Consider the following 17,829-nt stretch of genomic DNA (forward strand, 5'->3'; position numbering starts at 1 on the left):
ATCTCTTTCTGCCTAAAATACATCTTTTGTGAAGGTCTGCTAGTAGGAATGTCTCAATTTTTCTTTGTATGAAAATAACCCTTATTCTTGAATAAATTTTCACTGGGCATAGTATATATGTTGATTTAATGCACTTATATATTGGAAAATGATTACCATTAGAGCATTTACCTTTTTTTTTCTTTTGTGGTGAGAACAATTAAGATCTCTCTTAGCAACTTTCAAGTATATAATACTAAAATCTAACAAAACCAAGATTACCATGCTGTATATTAAGTGTTAACTAAAGTCACCATGCTGTACATTAGATCCCGACAATTTCTTAATCTTATAATTGGGTATTGTACCCCTTGACCAACATCTCCCCATATCTCTCACCTTGAAAAATGTTAATTACTCAACTTTTGTTTATATATGTTCTTGCAAAATACCAAATACATGTAATTTTATGTAAGTAGTACTGTTATATCTCATTTTTTATTTTACTCAGCAGTTTTTAAGATCTATATTCATTGCTCTAGTACTCCTGTTATGCATCCATTACATTTTGCCTATACCCTCTCTGTGAGGGACACCAATGACTTTCAATTCCATATTATCACCAACAGTGATGGACACCATTATATATATCTTTTTATGCACCTGAATGAGATTAATTGCTCTCCTGAATGGTATGATTATAAATTCCTACAAGAAAATGCAAAGTGTTCCTAAATTTCTCTACCTCCACTAATAGTTGGCATTATGCAGCTTTCCGATTTTTGTCAGTCTAGTAGGGCAAACTGATGCTTCATTGTTTTTTACATTTCCATTTCTCTGTTAGCTAAATATCTCTTTATATGTTTGTATGTCTTTTGGGCTTCCTTTTATGTAAGTTGCCCTTTCATATATCTTGCACTCTTTTTCACTAAGGTTACTGTCTTGTCTTTTTTGTTTGTTTGGAAAAAGATATTTTCAATACTATAATCTATTTCTGTCTACTAAAAATGTATAAAGTTTCTTTACAGAGCAGAATTGCTCAATTTTAATGTAATCCAATTATTTAGGTTTGTTTGCTTTTTTTTCTTTTGATAGGCTAATGATCTGTTTCCTTAGATAACCAAGATATTCTATTAATTTTCTTTTATTAAGTTTAGACTTATGTCTTACACACCAAAATCTTTTATCCAGGTAAGGTTCTTGTTTTCATATGGCTTTAGTAATGACCTAGGTGTTAAGATCATTTAGTGAACTAATATCCTTTGTCTTATCTCTAAATAATATTGTCCCCCTTACATTACAATGCCTTCTCTGTCAAATATTAAGTTCCCATATAAATGTGGGTGAATCTCTGGCCTGTCTCCAGCATTTTGTAGGTCCATTTGTCTGGATTCTTACACTAATACCATCTTTTTTTTAAAATTGTAATTTCATAGCAGGTCTTGATATCTAACAGGGAAAGTTGATTCTCTACTCTTCTTTAAAAAAAAAAAAAGATTTATTTAAAGAGAGTGAGTGGGTTGGGGGGGGAGGGCTAAAGGAGAGGGAGGGAGAATCCTCAGGCAGACTCCCTGCTGAGCATGGAGCCCTATGTGAGGTTTCATCCCAGGACCCTGAGACCATGACCTGAGCTGAAATCAAGAGCCGCATGCTTAACCAAGTGAGCCACCCAGGCACCCCTCTCTTTACTCTTCTTTAAGGCTGATGTAGTTGTTCAAGGAACTTTGATACTTATATAAATTTTATTTTCCAGATTTTTTGAGATGTAATTGGCAACATTGAAAGGTATACAATATGATGTATGTATTGCAAAAGGATTACCACAATAAGATCAATACATATGTCACTTACATATGTATGTCAATACATAGTTAGAATATTAACAATATTTTTTAGTGAGAATTTTTAAGATCTACTCTTTTAGCTGCTTTCAAATATGCAATATAGTATTGTTAACTATTAGTCATGATGCTATACATTACATTTTCAAAACTTACTCATCTTATAACATGAAGTATATACGCTTTGACCACTTTCACCCATTACTCCCCTACCCCTACCATTAGAAACCAACAATGTATTCTATCTTCCTAGGAGGTCAGTTTTTTAAATTTCATATATATCATCATATAGTGATAGAAATCATAAAAATCGTCTTTCTCTGTCTGACTTACTTAGCATACTGCCTTAAGGTCCATCCGTGTTGTCACAAATGCCAGGATTTCCATCTTTTAATGGCTGAATAATATCCCATAGTGTATATATTCTTTGTCCATCATTTATCTTTCAGTGGATACTTACAGTGTTTCCATGTCTTGGCTATTGTTAATAATGCTACAGTGAACATGAGGGTGCAGATATCTTTTAAAGATAATGATTTCAGAGAAAGACAATTATCATATGGTTTCTCTCATCTATGGAACTTAAGAACTAGGAAGATCGATAGGAGAAGAAAGGGATAAAGAAAGGGGGGTAATCAGAAGGGGCAATGAAGCATGAGAGACTATGGACTCTAAGAAACAAACTGAGGACTTCGGGGGGGGGAATGGGATAGGCTGGTGATGGGTAGTAAGAAGGGCACGTATTGCATGGTGCACTGGGTGTTATACACAACTAATGAATCATCAAACTACATCAAAAAAATTAAAAAGATAATGATTTCATTTCCTATGGATATATATCTGAAAGTGTCTTGTTGGACCATTTCATATAACTTTAGAGAAAATAGACCAGGTTACATAAGTTCACTAAAATTTTGATAGGGATTGCATTAAATACATAGATTAACTTGAAGAGAATTGACATCTTTAAAATAATCATCTTGGAGTGCCTACCTGGCTCAGTTGGAAAAGGATGTGACTCTTGATCTCAGTGTTGTGAGTTTGAGCCCCACTTTGGGTATAAAGATTACTTAAAAAAATAAATTAAAAAAATAATAAAATATTCATTTTATACTATACAAAATGTGTCCATTGATTTGTATCACTGGCTATATCATTTATAGAGTTCTAAAGTTTTCTTCTGGATTAATTCCTAGATATTCATAGTTTTGTTATTATTCATTTTTAAATGATTATGTTACAGTGAAAATACACTATTGGTTATTCAGTGTCAGGAAAACTTTCAAAATTCTTGTGAGTTCTAACAGTTTATTAGTTGATTCTTTAGGTCATTTTGTTTATTTTAATTTCAGTGTAGTTAACATACAGTGTTATATTAGTTCCATGTTTACAATATAGAGATTCAGCAACTCCATACATCACCCAGTGCTCATCATGGTAAGTGAACTCCTTAATCCCCATCACCTATTTCACCCATCCCCCCCATCTCCCCTCTGGTCACCATCAGTTTGTTCTCTATAGTTAAGAGTGTTGCTTGGTTTGTGTCTCTCTTTTCCCCTCTTTGTTCATTTGTTTTGTTTCTTAAATTCTGCATATGGGTAAAATCATATGGTATTTGTTTTTTTTTCCGACTGACTTATTTCACTTAGCATTATACTCTCTAGATTCATCTATGTTGTTGTAAAGAGCAAGATTTCATTCTTTTTTTATTACTGTATACTGTTGCATTGCCTAATACCATATTGTTTTGATTATTATAGCATTGTAGTATGGGTTAAAATCTAGATATGTGGTGTCTCCAGCTTTGTTGTTCTCACAGAATTTCTTTTGTTACTCTAGGTCTTTTGTGAATCCATAATGTTTTTGGAGTTTATTTTATAGGGAGTGTATTGAATCTATAGATAATATGCACATCTTAATACTCATTCTTATCCATGAACATGAGTTATCTTTCCATTCATTTGTGTTTTCAATTTCTTTCATTAATGTCTTACAGTTTTTAGTGTATAGATCTCTCACCTCTTTGGTTAATTTTATTCCTAAGTATATTACTGGTTTTGATGCTGTTGTAGTGGGATTGTTTTTTATTTTTCAGATTATTTTGTTTTAGTAAATTAGAAATGAAACTGATTTATGTATATTGATTTTCATATCCTTCAACTTTACTGAATTAATTGATTAGTTCTAACAGGTTTTTTTGTGAAATCCTTAGAGTTTTCTCCATGTAAGATCTTATCATCTACAAGGAGACAATTTTATTTCCCCCTTTCCAATTTGGATGACCTCTTTCTTCTTCTTCTTCTTCTTCTTCTTCTTCCTTCTTCCTTCTTCCTTCTTCCTTCTTCCTTCTTCCTCTTCTTCCTTCTTTCTCTTCTTCCTTCTTTCTCTTCTTCCTTCTTCTTCCTTCTTCCTCTTCTTCCTTCTTCCTCTTCTTCTTCATTTAATTGCTCTAGCTAGAATTCCTAGTACTATGTTAAATAGTAGTGGGAGTGGGCACCCTTGTCTTGCCCCTGGTCTTAGAGGAAAACTTTCAACCTTTCACCATTGAGTATGACATTAACTGTCATATATGGTCTTCATTATGTTGAGTTACATTCCCTCTATACCCAATTTGTTGAGCATTTTTTTCATGAAAAGATGTTGAATTTTGTCAAATGCTTTTTTTGGGGGTGCATCTGTTGAAATGATCATATGATTTTTATGATTTTTATCTTTCATTCTCTTGTGGTTTATCACATTTATTGATTTGTGAGTGTTGACCCCTCCTTGCTTCCTAGGGATCAGTCCCACTTGATCATGGTGTATGATCCTTTTAATGTGCTGTTGGATTCTATTTGTTAGTATTTTGTTGAGAATTTTTGCATCTATATTTATCAGGCATATTGTCCTGTAGTTTTGTTTGTTTTTGTAGTATCCTTATCTGGTTTTGGTATCAGAGTAATGATGGCCTCATAAAATGATTTGAGAGCGTTTACTTTTATTCAATTTTTGGGAGTTTGAGAAGTGTTATAAAATCTTTAAATGTTTGGTAGAATTCATTGATTCTATTTCCCTATTCATTACTGGTCTATTCAGATTTTCTGTTCATGATTTGGTCTTAGTAGGTTGTATGTTTCTAAGAATTTACCCATTTTTTCTAGCTATCAAATTTTTTGGTGCATAATTGTTCATTGTAGTCTCCTACAATCCTTTGTATTTTTGCGGTATCAGTTGTAATGTCTCTTATTTCTGATTTTGAGTCTTTTTTTCCTTAGTCTAGCTAAAATGTTGTCAACTTTATTTTTTAAAAAAAGCAGCTCTTAGTTTCATTGATTTTTCTATTTTTCTGATTTCTATTTCATTTATTTCTGGTCTGATTTTTCTTTCCCTCTGCTAAGGCTTAGTTTGGTCTTCTTTTTCTAGTTTTAAGATGTTAGTTTAGGTGGTTTGTTTGGAATTTTTTTTCCTTTAATGTAGGCATTTATGACTATAAATTTCTCTCAGTACTGCTTTTACTGAACTCCAAAGTTTTTGTAGATTTTTTCCTTTTTAATTATGTCAAGATATTTTTGTGATTTTTCCTTTTGATTTCTTCTTTGACCTAAATGTTGTTCAGGAGTATGCTGCTTAATTTCCACATATTTGTGAATTTTTCCAATTTCTTCCTGGTATTTTTAGTTTCATATCATTGTGGTCAGAAAAGATTCTTGGCATGATTTCAGTCTTCTTAAATTTCCTGACACTTTCCCAACATGTTTATCCTAGCAAATACACCATGTGTTCCATGTGTGCTTAAAAGAATTGATATTCTGCTGTTGGACAGAATGATCTATGTACGTCTGTTACATCTATTTGGTGTAAAGTAAAACCAAGTCCAGTGTTTCCTTATTGACTTTTTGTCTGTATGATTTGTCCATTGTTGAAAGTGTGGTATTGAGGTCTACTATTATTATTGCATTGTCTATTTACCCCTTCCCATACGTTAGTATTTCCTTAATATAGTTAGGTATCCTGATGTTGGGTACATTTTATACTTACGGTTGTTGTATCTTCCTGATGAATTGATCATTTTATCATTATACAATGATTTTCTTAGTCTCTTATTATCACTTTTGACTTAAAGTCTATTTTGTCTGATGTAAAATACATTTTGTATGGAGTATTTTTTTTCCTTCTCTTTGAGCTTATGTGCATCCTTAAAGTGAACTAAATCCCTTGTGGGTAGCATATAGTTAGATCTTTTTTTGTTTGGATGTTTAATCCATTCAACTACTTTATTCCTGTGGATTGAAATCTACTTACATTTATTTTAAGTCAAAACATTTTTGAGTATACTTGACACACAATATTCTATTAGTTTTAGGCATACAACTTAGTGATTTGACAAGTTTATATATTATGCTATGTTCACTACAAGTATAACTACCATCTGTCACCATACAGTGCTATTACAATATCAGTGACTGTATTCCTTATGCTCTGCTTTTTACTCCTGTGACTTACTCATTCCATAACTGGAGGCCTGTATCTTCCTTCCTTCTTCACCCATTTTGTCCAACCCCTCCACTTGCCTCCCCTCTGGCAACTATCAGTTTGTTCTTGTTCTTCCCCTAAGTGGCCTGAGGTGACCTCTGGAAATGGTTCACTATTTGCTTGACACAGAAAACCCGACAAAATCATTCAAATCAAGAGGTTCAAATCTTCATGTTTGCTTTAAGAACACATGTGAAACTGCTGAGACCATCAAGCATATCCAAAAAGCCACCAAGTATCTGAAAGACGTCACTTTGCAGAAGCAGTGTGTGCCATTCCATTGCTACAAGGGTGGAGTGGTAGGTGTGTCCAGGCCACACGGGGTCAGTGGCCCAAGGAGAGTGCTGACTTTTTACTGCACATGTTTAAAAATGCAGAGTAATGCTGAACTTAAGGGTTTAGATGTAGATTCTCTGGTCATTGTGCACATCCAGGTGAACAAAGCCCCCCAAATGCGGCATTGAACGTACAGGGCTTGTGGTCAGAATAACCCATACGTGAGCTCTCCCTGCCACACTGAGAGCAGTTACTGAAAAAGAGCGGATTGTTCCTAAACCAGAGGAGGAGGTTGCACAGAAGAAGAGATCCCAGAAGAAACTGAAGAAATAAAAATGTATGGCCAGGAGTAAGTTCTGCTTAGAATAAATACAAATAAAAATTAAAAAAAACCATCAGTTCTCTATATTTTTAGTTCTGATTCTACTTTTCATTCATTTTTTTTATTCCATTTGTAAGTGGAATCATAAGGTATTTGTCTTTCTCAGTCTGACTTATTTCACTTAGTATAATTCCCTCTAGGTACATCCATGTTGTCTCAAATGGCATGATCTCATCCTTTTTTATGACTGCAAAATATTCCTCTGTGTGTGTGTGTGTGTGTGTGTGTGTGTGTGTGTGTGTAGAACACATCTTCCTTATTCATTCCTCTATTCATGGACACTTAGGTTGCTTCCATGTCTTGGCTATTGTAAATAATGCTGCAATAAACATAGGGGTGCATAGATATTTTTGAGTTAGTGTGTTCATTTTTCCTTGGTAAATATCCCCCAATAGTGGAACTATTGGATCATAAGGTTTCTTTTTTTTTTTTTTTAAAGATTTTATTTATTTGAGAGAGAGCATGAGCAGGGGAAGGGGCAGAGGGAGAGGGAGAAGCAGACACCCTGCTGAGCGGGGAGTCTGATGTGCAGCTCGATCTCAGGAGCCTGAGATCATGACCTGAGCCAGTCAGATGCTTAACCAACTGAGCCACCCAGGCGACCCTATATGGTATTTCTATTTTTAATTGTTTGAGGAACCTCCATGCTGTTCTCCACAGTGGCTGTACCAATTTACATTCTCACCAACAGTGCACGAGAGTTCCTTCTTCTCCATATCCTCGTCAACACTTGTTGTTTCTTATCTTCTTAATTTTAGCCAATGTAACAGGTGTGAGGTGATATCTCATTGTGGTTTTGATTTTCATTTCCCTGGTAAGGGATGTTGAGCATCTTTTCATGTGATTGTTGGCCATCTGTATGTCTTCTTTGGAAAAATGTCTATGTGGGTCCTCTGCCCCCCCCCCTTTTTTAATTGATCAGTGCACTAACATTTAAAGTAGTCATTGATAGGTAAGGAATTACTGATGTCATCTTATTGTTTTCTGGCTCTTTTGTAGTTGCTTTGTTAGTCTCTTCCTCTCTTGTGAATTGGTGATTTTTCATAGTGGTATTTTTTAATTCCCTTTATTTTTTGTGTATGTACTTTTGTATAGGTTTTGCTTTGTGATTGCCATGAGGTTTACATATAATGTCTTAGATACCTAATAGTCTATTTCAAACTGATAACAAGTTTTATTGCATACAAAACTACACCTTTTTCTACCCCCAAATTTTATGTTTTTGTTGTCACAATTTACCTCTGTTTATATTGGGCATATGTTACCAAATTATTACAAGTATAATTATCCTCAATATTTTTATCCTTTATACTTGATTTAAGTAATTAACACACCACCATATTATGGTATTCTGATATTAACTATGTGCTAATAAGTGTGACATATTTTCCTATGTTCTCATGTTACTAATTACCACCCTTACATTTTGACTTGATGAACTACTTTTAGCATTTCTTATAAGGTAGATCTTGTGATGATAAACTCCCTTAGCTTTTATTTGTCTGGGAAAGTCTTTATCTCTCCTTCATTTCTGTAGGGCAACTTTTCCAGATCAAGTATTCATGGTTGGAAGTTTTTTTCTTTCAGCACTTTGTATATATCATTCCACTTTGCCCAGCCTGCAAAATTTCCGATGAGAAATCTGCTGATAGCTAATATAAAATAATTATACCTGTAATAATTTGGTGATATATGCCCAATATAAACAGAAATAAGCCTTATGGAGGTTCCCTCCTATGTGGGAATTTTGTGTGTGTGTTGCTACTTTTATTTTTTATTTTAATTCCAGTATAGTTAACATACAGTTGTATATTAGGTTCAAGTGTACAATATAGTGATTTAACACTTCTATACATTTCTCAGTGCTCAACAAGGTAAGTGTACGCTTAATCCCCTTGATCTATTTCACCTACCGCCCCTCTGATAACCATGAGCTTGTTCTCTATAGTTAAGATTCTGTTTTTTGGTTTGTCTCTCTCTTTTTTCCCCCTTTGTCCATTTGTTTTGCTTCTTAAATTCTACATATGAGTGAAACCATATGGTATTTGTCTTTCCCTGACTTATTTTGTTTAGCATTGTATTCTCTAGCTCTATCCTTGTTGTTGCAAATGACAAGATTTCATTCTTTTTTATGTCTCAGTAACATTCCATTGTGTATACGTACTCCACATCTTTATCCATTCATTTGTCAATAGACACTTATGTTGCTTCCATAATTTGACTACTGTAAATAATGCTGCTATACACACTTGGGTACATGTATCCCTTTGATTTAGTGTTTTTGTATTTTTTTTTTTTTGAGTAAATATCCAGTTGTGCTATTCACTATCATTGGGTAGTTTTATTTTTGACTTTTTGAGGAGTCCCCATACTGTTGTCCACAGTGGCTACACCACTTTGCATTCCTATCAACAGTGCAAGAGGGTTCCTTTTTCTACATTCTTGGGGTTCCTAAGTAGAGGGCACCCTAGGAGGATGGTTGAAACTGAAGTTGGTGCAAGCTGGGGTGTCCTGGGATGCTCCATGCAGGGGGTACTTTGGAGCCAAAGCAGGTATGGGCCCAGAGGTTTCAGGGCACTCTGTGCAGAGGGAGGGGTTGGGGGGGGTGCCCTGGCAAGTTGTCTGGAGGTGAAATGATTCAAGCCTGACTTGTTTGGGATGTTTTGTGTCTTGATGAGATAGCTGGAGCCATAGTGACTGCTGACCAGGGGTGTCCTGGTATGTGCTGCACTGGCACCACCTTGATGGGATGGCTGGGACTGGTGTAGAGGTCTGGCAGCCCAACCCTGCTTCCCGCTGTGCTATCAAGGTAGAGGGTGAACATAAACCATGGCACTCATCAGACCCGCTGATCCAGAGTGAGTTCCAGCAACTCCCCTACTGTTTAGCAGGGTCCTAAGGCTAGATCTTTATTCTAATTGCCCTTTTAAACCACAGCTTTTATTTTATGCCCCAGGGCAGATGAATCTGGTCCCCATCTCTTACTACTATCCCTCCCCACTGCAGTTCACCATGTGGGGGATGGGGGCTCCTTCATTACCATGTCTCCCTCTCTCTTTCTGTCCTTTATGTGGTCTCTCTATCTTTTGTTGTGCAGAAGCTGTTTAGTCAGCCTTCCATTCTTCAATTGCTCTGTAAATGTGTGTGTCTGTGAAGGAGGTGAGTTCAGGGTCTTCCTGTGTTGCCATTTTAGGAACCCCTAAGGTATCTTATTTTTCTTTTTTCATAGGAATTTAGGTATTTTGTAGTATTCATTTATTCATTCAATGAACATCTACTGAGTATCTACTGTGGACCAGGCACTTTCCTAGGGTTAGATTTTCTGATGAATAAAACAGACAAAATGTCAGCCTTTGCTGGAGTTTATCTTCCAGTTGGGGGTGGGGGGGGGCAAATAATATACAAGAGAAGTAAAACATGTAGTATGTTATATTGTAATAAAGGCTAGAGAAAAAAGCATAGAAAGAGATTTAAAAGTTGGGGGTTGTACTGAAATTTCATGTTCATTGGACAGAGGAAACCTTAATGCAGATCTATGGGGGAAAGGATTCACGTCAGAGGAGCAGCAAGAGCAAAGGCCTTGAGATGAGAACATGCCTGAGGTTTCCAAGATACCCCAGGAAGGTGAGGTAGAGAAGCTGAGTGCAGAAAGAGAAACTCGTCTCTTTGCTTCCCTAGCATTCCACCATATGGTACAGCTCATTCAAATATCTGTACATAGTAACATTCAAATATCTGCTGAGTAATGAATTTGTGTTTTTTCCCCTTTGGAGGGAAAAATCAGTAATGACTGGCAAGATATGTGAGGAGAAAGGGCAAAGCCAGATAACTTCACAGCTAAGTGTGTATGTAGGCACTAAGTGTATGGTAGGGAAGAAAGAGGTTAGGATAGAATAGAGTGGATTTTGAGATGGAGTTGTTGACTAAGCAGTTGGAAACACAAATCTGCTTAATGGAGCTCACAGAAGAGAGAAATTTGGGAGGTAACACAGTTGAAGTCATGGGACTAATAAGGTCCTCCAAGGAGGACGGCCTTGGACAGGGTCATGGTGTGGGAATGCAGAAAGAGGGGTGGATTCATTCTGTATGCAGGTCCTTGGCCTTGATGATGGAAGGGAGGTGGATGGTAAGGAAAAGCAGGAGTTGGGCCTAATTCTAGGGCTCTACTGACAGTGGTGGTACCATTGTTAAGATTGGGAGGGTTCAGAATGAACAAGGACATGTTTGGGATAAAAGTGAACACCGGTAGAAAATGTTTAGTAAATGCCAAATGGAAAGAGGATCTATATTTAAATCTCATAAACTGAAGGTCTCATCCAAGTCACTTTAGCTAGTGAGGAGCCAAGGTGACCTCATTTATGAGGCAGCCCAGCTCCAGTGTCGCCAGCAGGAGACGCACTTCGCAGGTTGATCTGATGAGCTTCTGAAGGCCCATCTGCTCAGATACCATCCTACCTTGCCATTTGGCCTGAGCCCTGGCAGTGTTTTTGATGCTATATCCACTACTGTTTTGAGTTAGTCTGTACTTTGCTAAGCAGATCGTTCATAGATGTTACAGAGTTCATCAAAGGGGTGCCTGTTCCCATGTGTCCTCTTTCAGGCATCAATAGACTTAGTGCTTTGATGCTTGCACTGTTCTTAGCGTGTCAACTAATAAGTAATTAGCAACAGGGAGCAAGTTTTGTTTGCCGCTCATCAAAGTTACATATTAACTGGTGAAAAGAAGACAAGATAAAATTGGGACAAAAGGAACATGTGTGTGGTTATTAATGTGCTGTGCTTGCTTTTAGACATATCAGATGGCAGTTTTGCTAAGTCAAAACAGTCAAAATTGGAGGAAGGTGATGCGCCAGAATCCCTTGCCTCGGTGACAGAAGAGACAGACTTAGCAGGTAACATGCGCCCAGCCAGTCAAGCAAGAGTGTGACAGATTTGTAAGCACCGAATGTACCAGCATGCACTATAAGGGGGGTACAGTTTGAAGATCAAAGTCGCTGCAGAACCCTAAAAACTAAGCATTTTGTCCTTTCAAAGCCAACTAAATTGTTGTACAAAGTATAGATAAAAGCAAACAAGCACCATGTCCTTTCTAGCATTTGGATTTCTGCCTCTTCACTCTTCTTTACAGCAATTTTCAGGGCCTAAGGATCTTAAATGTGTAGGTCTCCGCTTTAATTGATAGTTATTAACTAAGGTTTTATTAGAAATATCTACCCTATACCAAGGAAGGGGATGATCCAAAATATTTGTCTATGTGGGGTTGGCCGTCTGCATAAGTGATGCCGCTCTCTTTCAAATCCAAAGGCTCCAGGAGGGCAAATTTGGAGGCTCAGAGGTACCAGAGGTTGGCGATTAAGAACCAGTCGGCCTGCGTTCCAATCCTGGAGCTGCTGGTGTGAGCTTGAGCGAGTTATTTGATCCCTCTGTTCAATATACACAACAACAGTGCCTGCTTGACATGGTTTTTGTGAGGATTATGCGAGTCAATACCTGCAAATCCCTTAGAATAGTGCCAGAGCCCTCCTAAAACTCGGGGCACCCAGAGCCGTCGTGCCAGCGTAGAAATGTCTTACCTGTCATGCCCTCCTTAAAACCTCTTACAACACCTCCTTCAGCCTGCTTCTTAGACGTAATAGCAGCTGCCCCAATTTAAAGTGCTGGGAATGTTTGGATGAAATGAGCACTTGCCAGGGACCGAGTTTGATGGGAAGCAGCCGGAAGTGCCCACCATGACTCTCAGTTCAGGCTGGCGTTGTCAGCCAGAATCAGGCACCCCCGAGGTGTCTGTGGAGTGTATCTGTGCCTCGACTGACTCTCCGTCCTCAGGGCAGCGGATGGACTGAGCACGTCTACTTTGAGCCCTGTGTTCGTTTTACTTCATGTTCTGTATTTATTGTTCAGAAGGCATTTCTACTCTGTCCCTAGCAGCTGTGCCAGAGAATTCGAAGAGTTCTGCTGTTATCACAGCCCTCGAAAACTTCACTAGAGAACTGGAAAGAAAATCTGAGGTAATGGTTCACGAAAAATGAAGAGCTGGCTTGTTATGGGTTTAAAGTAATGAGTTCATATTATTCATCAAAGCAGTTGTTATCCTTCATATATGAGGGTGCTCCTGAGGCTTTGGGGGAGGAATATTCGCTTTAGCTACGGTCGCTGATTGCAGTGCCTTTGTGAATTGTGGTTTGTATTATAAGGCAGCTGTTCCATGTCCACTTGCTACAGTAGGACAGGATGGATCTATATGGAAATCAGACTCATGCTTTGGTTTCGTTGAGACCATTCTAAGACAAGGGAAATACCAGGAAGCAATGATTTGGTCATAACAACAGGCAGGGAAGAGAGGGGGACCATGTGGATGAGAGAGGTGTCCAGGACAAAGATGGACATGGGCTTTGGGTAGATGGTCAGCTGAGTGGTGGCGAATCTGAGTAGAGCTGAGCAGTGCACATGTGGGCTGTCCCAAAATCTTGTCTGCAAGATGAACTTCGGAAGCTTTTCGGTTCCCTTCTTTTATGTCCTATTGTTTATAAATCTCAAAAGAGTTATTTATTAGCACATTTGAGAAAAGTATCTTACCCTGACATGTTCATTTAACTAATTTAGAAAATCTCCAAGGTCTTATCATATTTTTGGCAATACCCACGTAAACTAGTTTCTAATGGAAATTTGTTCGTAATATTCAGTATGTATTTTGATAGAATGAATATAAGTTTTCCTATTTTAGCGTCTTGTTCTTTATTGGTATTGAGCCCAAGGTAATACATAGAAAGTGTGTAGCATGGTGTCTCCTTACGGTTGTTTAGCAGTAATGTCTGTTATGAATATAGTGTGCTGGCAGCATCTTTTTTACACAAAGCCTAAACTCCATTTATATAGATCTGGTTAATTCAAATGTGATCGTTTGTTATTGTTGTTGTGGTTTAGCTTAGGTACAAAGGGAGTCCACTTTATTCAAAAGAGGCAAAGCAAGCACCAGATTGCCTAATCCAACTTCTAACCCACATACATCGATGCAGGTAAGTGTGGGTTTTTTTTTTTTTTATTAATAATGATTTTTTATTATATTATGTTAGTCACCATACAGTACATCCCCGGTTTCTGATGTAAGGCTCGATGATTCATTAGTTCTGTATAACACCCAGTGCACCATGCAATACGTGCCCTCCTTACTACCCATCACCGGTCTATCCCATTCCCCCACCCCCCTCCCCTCTGTAGCCCTCAGTTTGTTTCTCATAGTCCATAGTCTCTCATGTTTCATTCCCCCTTCTGATTACCCCCCCTTTCTTTATCCCTTTCTTCCCCTACTGATCATTCTAGTTCTTATGTTCCATAGATGAGAGAAATCATATGATAGTTTTCTTTCTCTGCTTGACTTATTTCACTAAGCATTATCTCCTCCAGTGCCGTCCATGTTGTAGCAAATGTTGAGAACTCATTCTTTCTGATTGCTGAGTAATATTCCATTGTATATATGGACCACAACTTCTTAATCCAGTCATCTGTTGCAGGGCATCTCGGCTCCTTAAGTGTGGGGTTTTGAAACAAGGTCATAAAAAAGTGATCGCTCACACACATTTGTGACCACTGTGCTGGTCACACCTGAAGGTTGAGCAGATGTGAGGTTTGATAATCACCTAACCGGTTTAGTTTCTAGTTTCTAGTTCTTCATTCATAAGATGATGGGGTAAGGCCTTCCTTAAGCCTCTTCATGGTCTACCATGATATGATCCTAAAACACTATTTTTTAAAAATTTATAATCTAATTATGAAGACTGAGCAAGCGTGGATATATATGTAAAAATGCTGGGTAAGTGCTATGTGTCATACTTGTGCAGTGAAATTGTATTCAGCCTTAAGGAATGAAATTGACACATGCTACATCACAGATGAACTTCGAGGACGTTATGCAAAATGAAATAGGCCAGATGCAAAAGGTCAAGTATTGCATGATTTCATTTATATGAGGTACTTAGAAGAGGCAAATTCATAGAGAAGGAAAGTAGAATAAAGATCACCAGAGGCTGAGGGAGTGGTAAATAAGAAGTCATTGTTTAATCAGTATGGAGTTTCTGCTTGGATGACGGAAAAGTTCAGGAAGTGGATGGTGGTGATGGTTGCACGACATTGTGAATATACTTAATGCCACTGAATTGTACACATAAAAGTGGTTATAAGGGTAGATTTTACGGGGTGCCTGTGTGGCACAGCGGTTAAGCGTCTGCCTTCGGTTCAGGGCGTGATCCCGGCGTTATGGGATCGAGCCCCACATCAGGCTCCTCCGCTCTGAGCCTGCTTCTTCCTCTCCCACTCCCCCTGCTTGTGTTCCCTCTCTCGCTGGCTGTCTCTATCTCTGTCGAATAAATAAATAAAATCTTTCACAAAAGTAAATTTTATGTTTTATATATATAGCCACAATAAAAAGTGCTATGCACTCACGTGTACACACGCACACATATGCAAACACGCTCTGATGACCATGAGATGTGGAGGCTAGGAAAGGTGAGTGGAGATGGGGTTCTGCAGTGATTAGAGTTAATCCAGAACCATTACAACAGAAGTGCTTCTGTAGTGAGGTTTTGGAAACAAAGATTTGAATGGTATGGGGAAGGTGCCTATAGAGATTGTTCGTTGTCGAAGTGAATGGCCTGTCGATGAAGGAAGGGAAGAAAACAATGGCAGGTTGGTTAGTTTAACTAAAGGAGGAAGTTTCTTAGGGCAGAAAATATCTGAATAGGGATTTATGATTTTTTTCAAACTTTTATACATGCAATGTCATTTGATTCTCAAAACAGGCCCATGAAGGACTTTGGACTTATAGAACTTCCATTATCTTGTACAGGTTATGTATTCATCCATTTTTCATTCAGCAAATGCACACTGAGCAGCACTAGATGCCAGGTCCTGTGCTAAGTTCAGGAGAGCAGTGACCTGCTTTGGGAGCTTCTTGCCTCTGTAGAACTTTCAGCCTTGATGGAGAAGGCAGACAGTAAGCAAGCAACTAAGCAGCTTGTGTGGTTAGTTGAGCACAGAAGACACAGAAGAGCAAATGTTGGAAACTTGAGAACCAACATGAAGAGGAGGACAGAGCTGATTAGCCAGTTTCAGCTTTCAGGACCAGCTTAAGGCAAGAGAGAGGGGAGCAAGTGGAAGGTCGGAAGTGATGGGGAGCCATGATTGGTGGGATAATGGCTTCTAGGCCAGGTCTGGCCTCCATGTCCTTTTCCCTGGAGTCTTCTCTCCTTTGCTCTAAGTGTAATTTTGAAATACCAGCTTCTTCCAGACTTCTGTTAAGAGCCTGAATCAGAGTTGTCATAGTTTCAGGGGTTGAGGATGGTCATGCAGTGAGGGGAGGGAAGAAGAGATCGGTGTTCTTAAAACAAAAGTTGGTGAGGATGTGGAGAAAGGGGAACCCTCTTACACTGTTGGTGGGAATGCAAACTGGTGCAGCCATTCTGGAACACAGTATGGAGGTTCTTCAAAAAGTTAAAAATAGAGCTACCCTACGATCCAACGATTGCACTACTGGGCATTTACCCCAAATATACAAATGTAGTGATCCAAAGGGACACCTGCATCCCAATGTTTATAGCAGCAGTGTCCACAATAGCCAAGCCATGGACAGAGCTCAGATGTCCATTGACTGATGAATGGATAAAGATGTGATACACACACACACACACACACACACACACATTACTCAGCCATCAAAAAGAATGAAATCTTGCTATTTGCAATGATGTGGGTGGAACTAGAGGATATTGTGCTAACCGAAATAAATCAGAGAAAGACAAATACCATAGGATTTTATTCATGTGGAATTTAAGAAAAAAAAAAACAGTTGAACATAGGGGAAGGGAAGGAAAACTAATATAAAAATAGAGAAGGAGGAAAACCATAAGAGATCCTTAACTACAGGAAACAAACGGGGGGTTGCTGGAAGGGAGGGGTGTTGGGGGTTGGGGTACTTGGGTGATGAGCGTTAAGGTGGGCACTTGTAATGAACACTGGGTGTTACATGCAAGTGATGAATCACTAAATTCTACCCCTGAAACTAATAATACTCTATATGTTAACTAACTTGAATTTAAATTAAAAAAATGAAAGTCTAGAGAAGAATAAGAAGTATCCTTGTAATAAGAGGATTGCCTTTTGTTACAGTCAAGCAATCCCAATGAAATCTGTTGCTTTTTACATTGATCAGACTGAATAAACTGGAGCAGTTTCACAGTTTTGTTCTTCAAGAGCTGAGCAATCTTGAGAAGGGTATTCAGGATCTGAAACACCTTGAGAAGGATGTTCTTGTAAGTATACCCTCCTGCCCCGTTTGGAATATTCTCTATGACTTAAGGGGATCTGTTCAGAGAAGAGTAACGGCTAACTACTTAAAACTTCTGTTCAATTTTAGGAATTTTGGGGAAAACAGTCTGATGATTTGAAATCATTCTGTGATCTGCAAGTGCTGAGGTATTTTTTTCAAAGTATTCTTTCTAGAATTATCTTAGTTGAAGGATAAGAGTCGTGCTTTAGCTATAGTATGAGTGATTGATGTTGGTAAAACCGCATGTAAGTAGCTACGAAGCTACTGTCTTTTCAAACCAATTACTTTCGTGGCACTCCCTGAGCAAAGAGTGTGGTGTAGGGTATCAGTGTAGACGTATAAATTTTGAAAAGCATAATCAGAATCATACAACCATCCATGTTTTTGATCCAAACTGTCTTATTTTTCAGCAATATTTCAAAAAATTAAAATGAGTATACTGAGAAAAATATTTAGATATATCCTGAATTGTGGTCTTGTAAAATATATTCTGTGTGTGTGTGTGTGTGTGTGTGTGT

At 37.9% G+C, this 17,829-nt stretch overlaps 1 protein-coding gene across 1 annotated transcript in view; it reads left to right on the top strand.

The window, feature by feature from the left end:
• The window catches only part of SYCP2L (synaptonemal complex protein 2 like), a 105,844-nt gene that overhangs the window by 72,178 nt on the left and 15,837 nt on the right, over nt 1–17,829 (top strand). Inside the window, exons 26-30 of the mRNA XM_008692812.2 lie at nt 11,781–11,882; nt 12,916–12,998; nt 13,915–14,006; nt 17,195–17,294; nt 17,399–17,457. Of these exons, the coding sequence (XP_008691034.2) occupies nt 11,781–11,882; nt 12,916–12,998; nt 13,915–14,006; nt 17,195–17,294; nt 17,399–17,457 (436 nt within the window). The remainder of the gene's footprint in view (nt 1–11,780; nt 11,883–12,915; nt 12,999–13,914; nt 14,007–17,194; nt 17,295–17,398; nt 17,458–17,829) is intronic.

The sequence above is a fragment of the Ursus maritimus genome, unplaced genomic scaffold (genome assembly GCF_017311325.1).
Source record: "Ursus maritimus isolate PB19 unplaced genomic scaffold, ASM1731132v1 scaffold_30, whole genome shotgun sequence".
Classification (NCBI taxonomy): domain Eukaryota; kingdom Metazoa; phylum Chordata; class Mammalia; order Carnivora; family Ursidae; genus Ursus; species Ursus maritimus.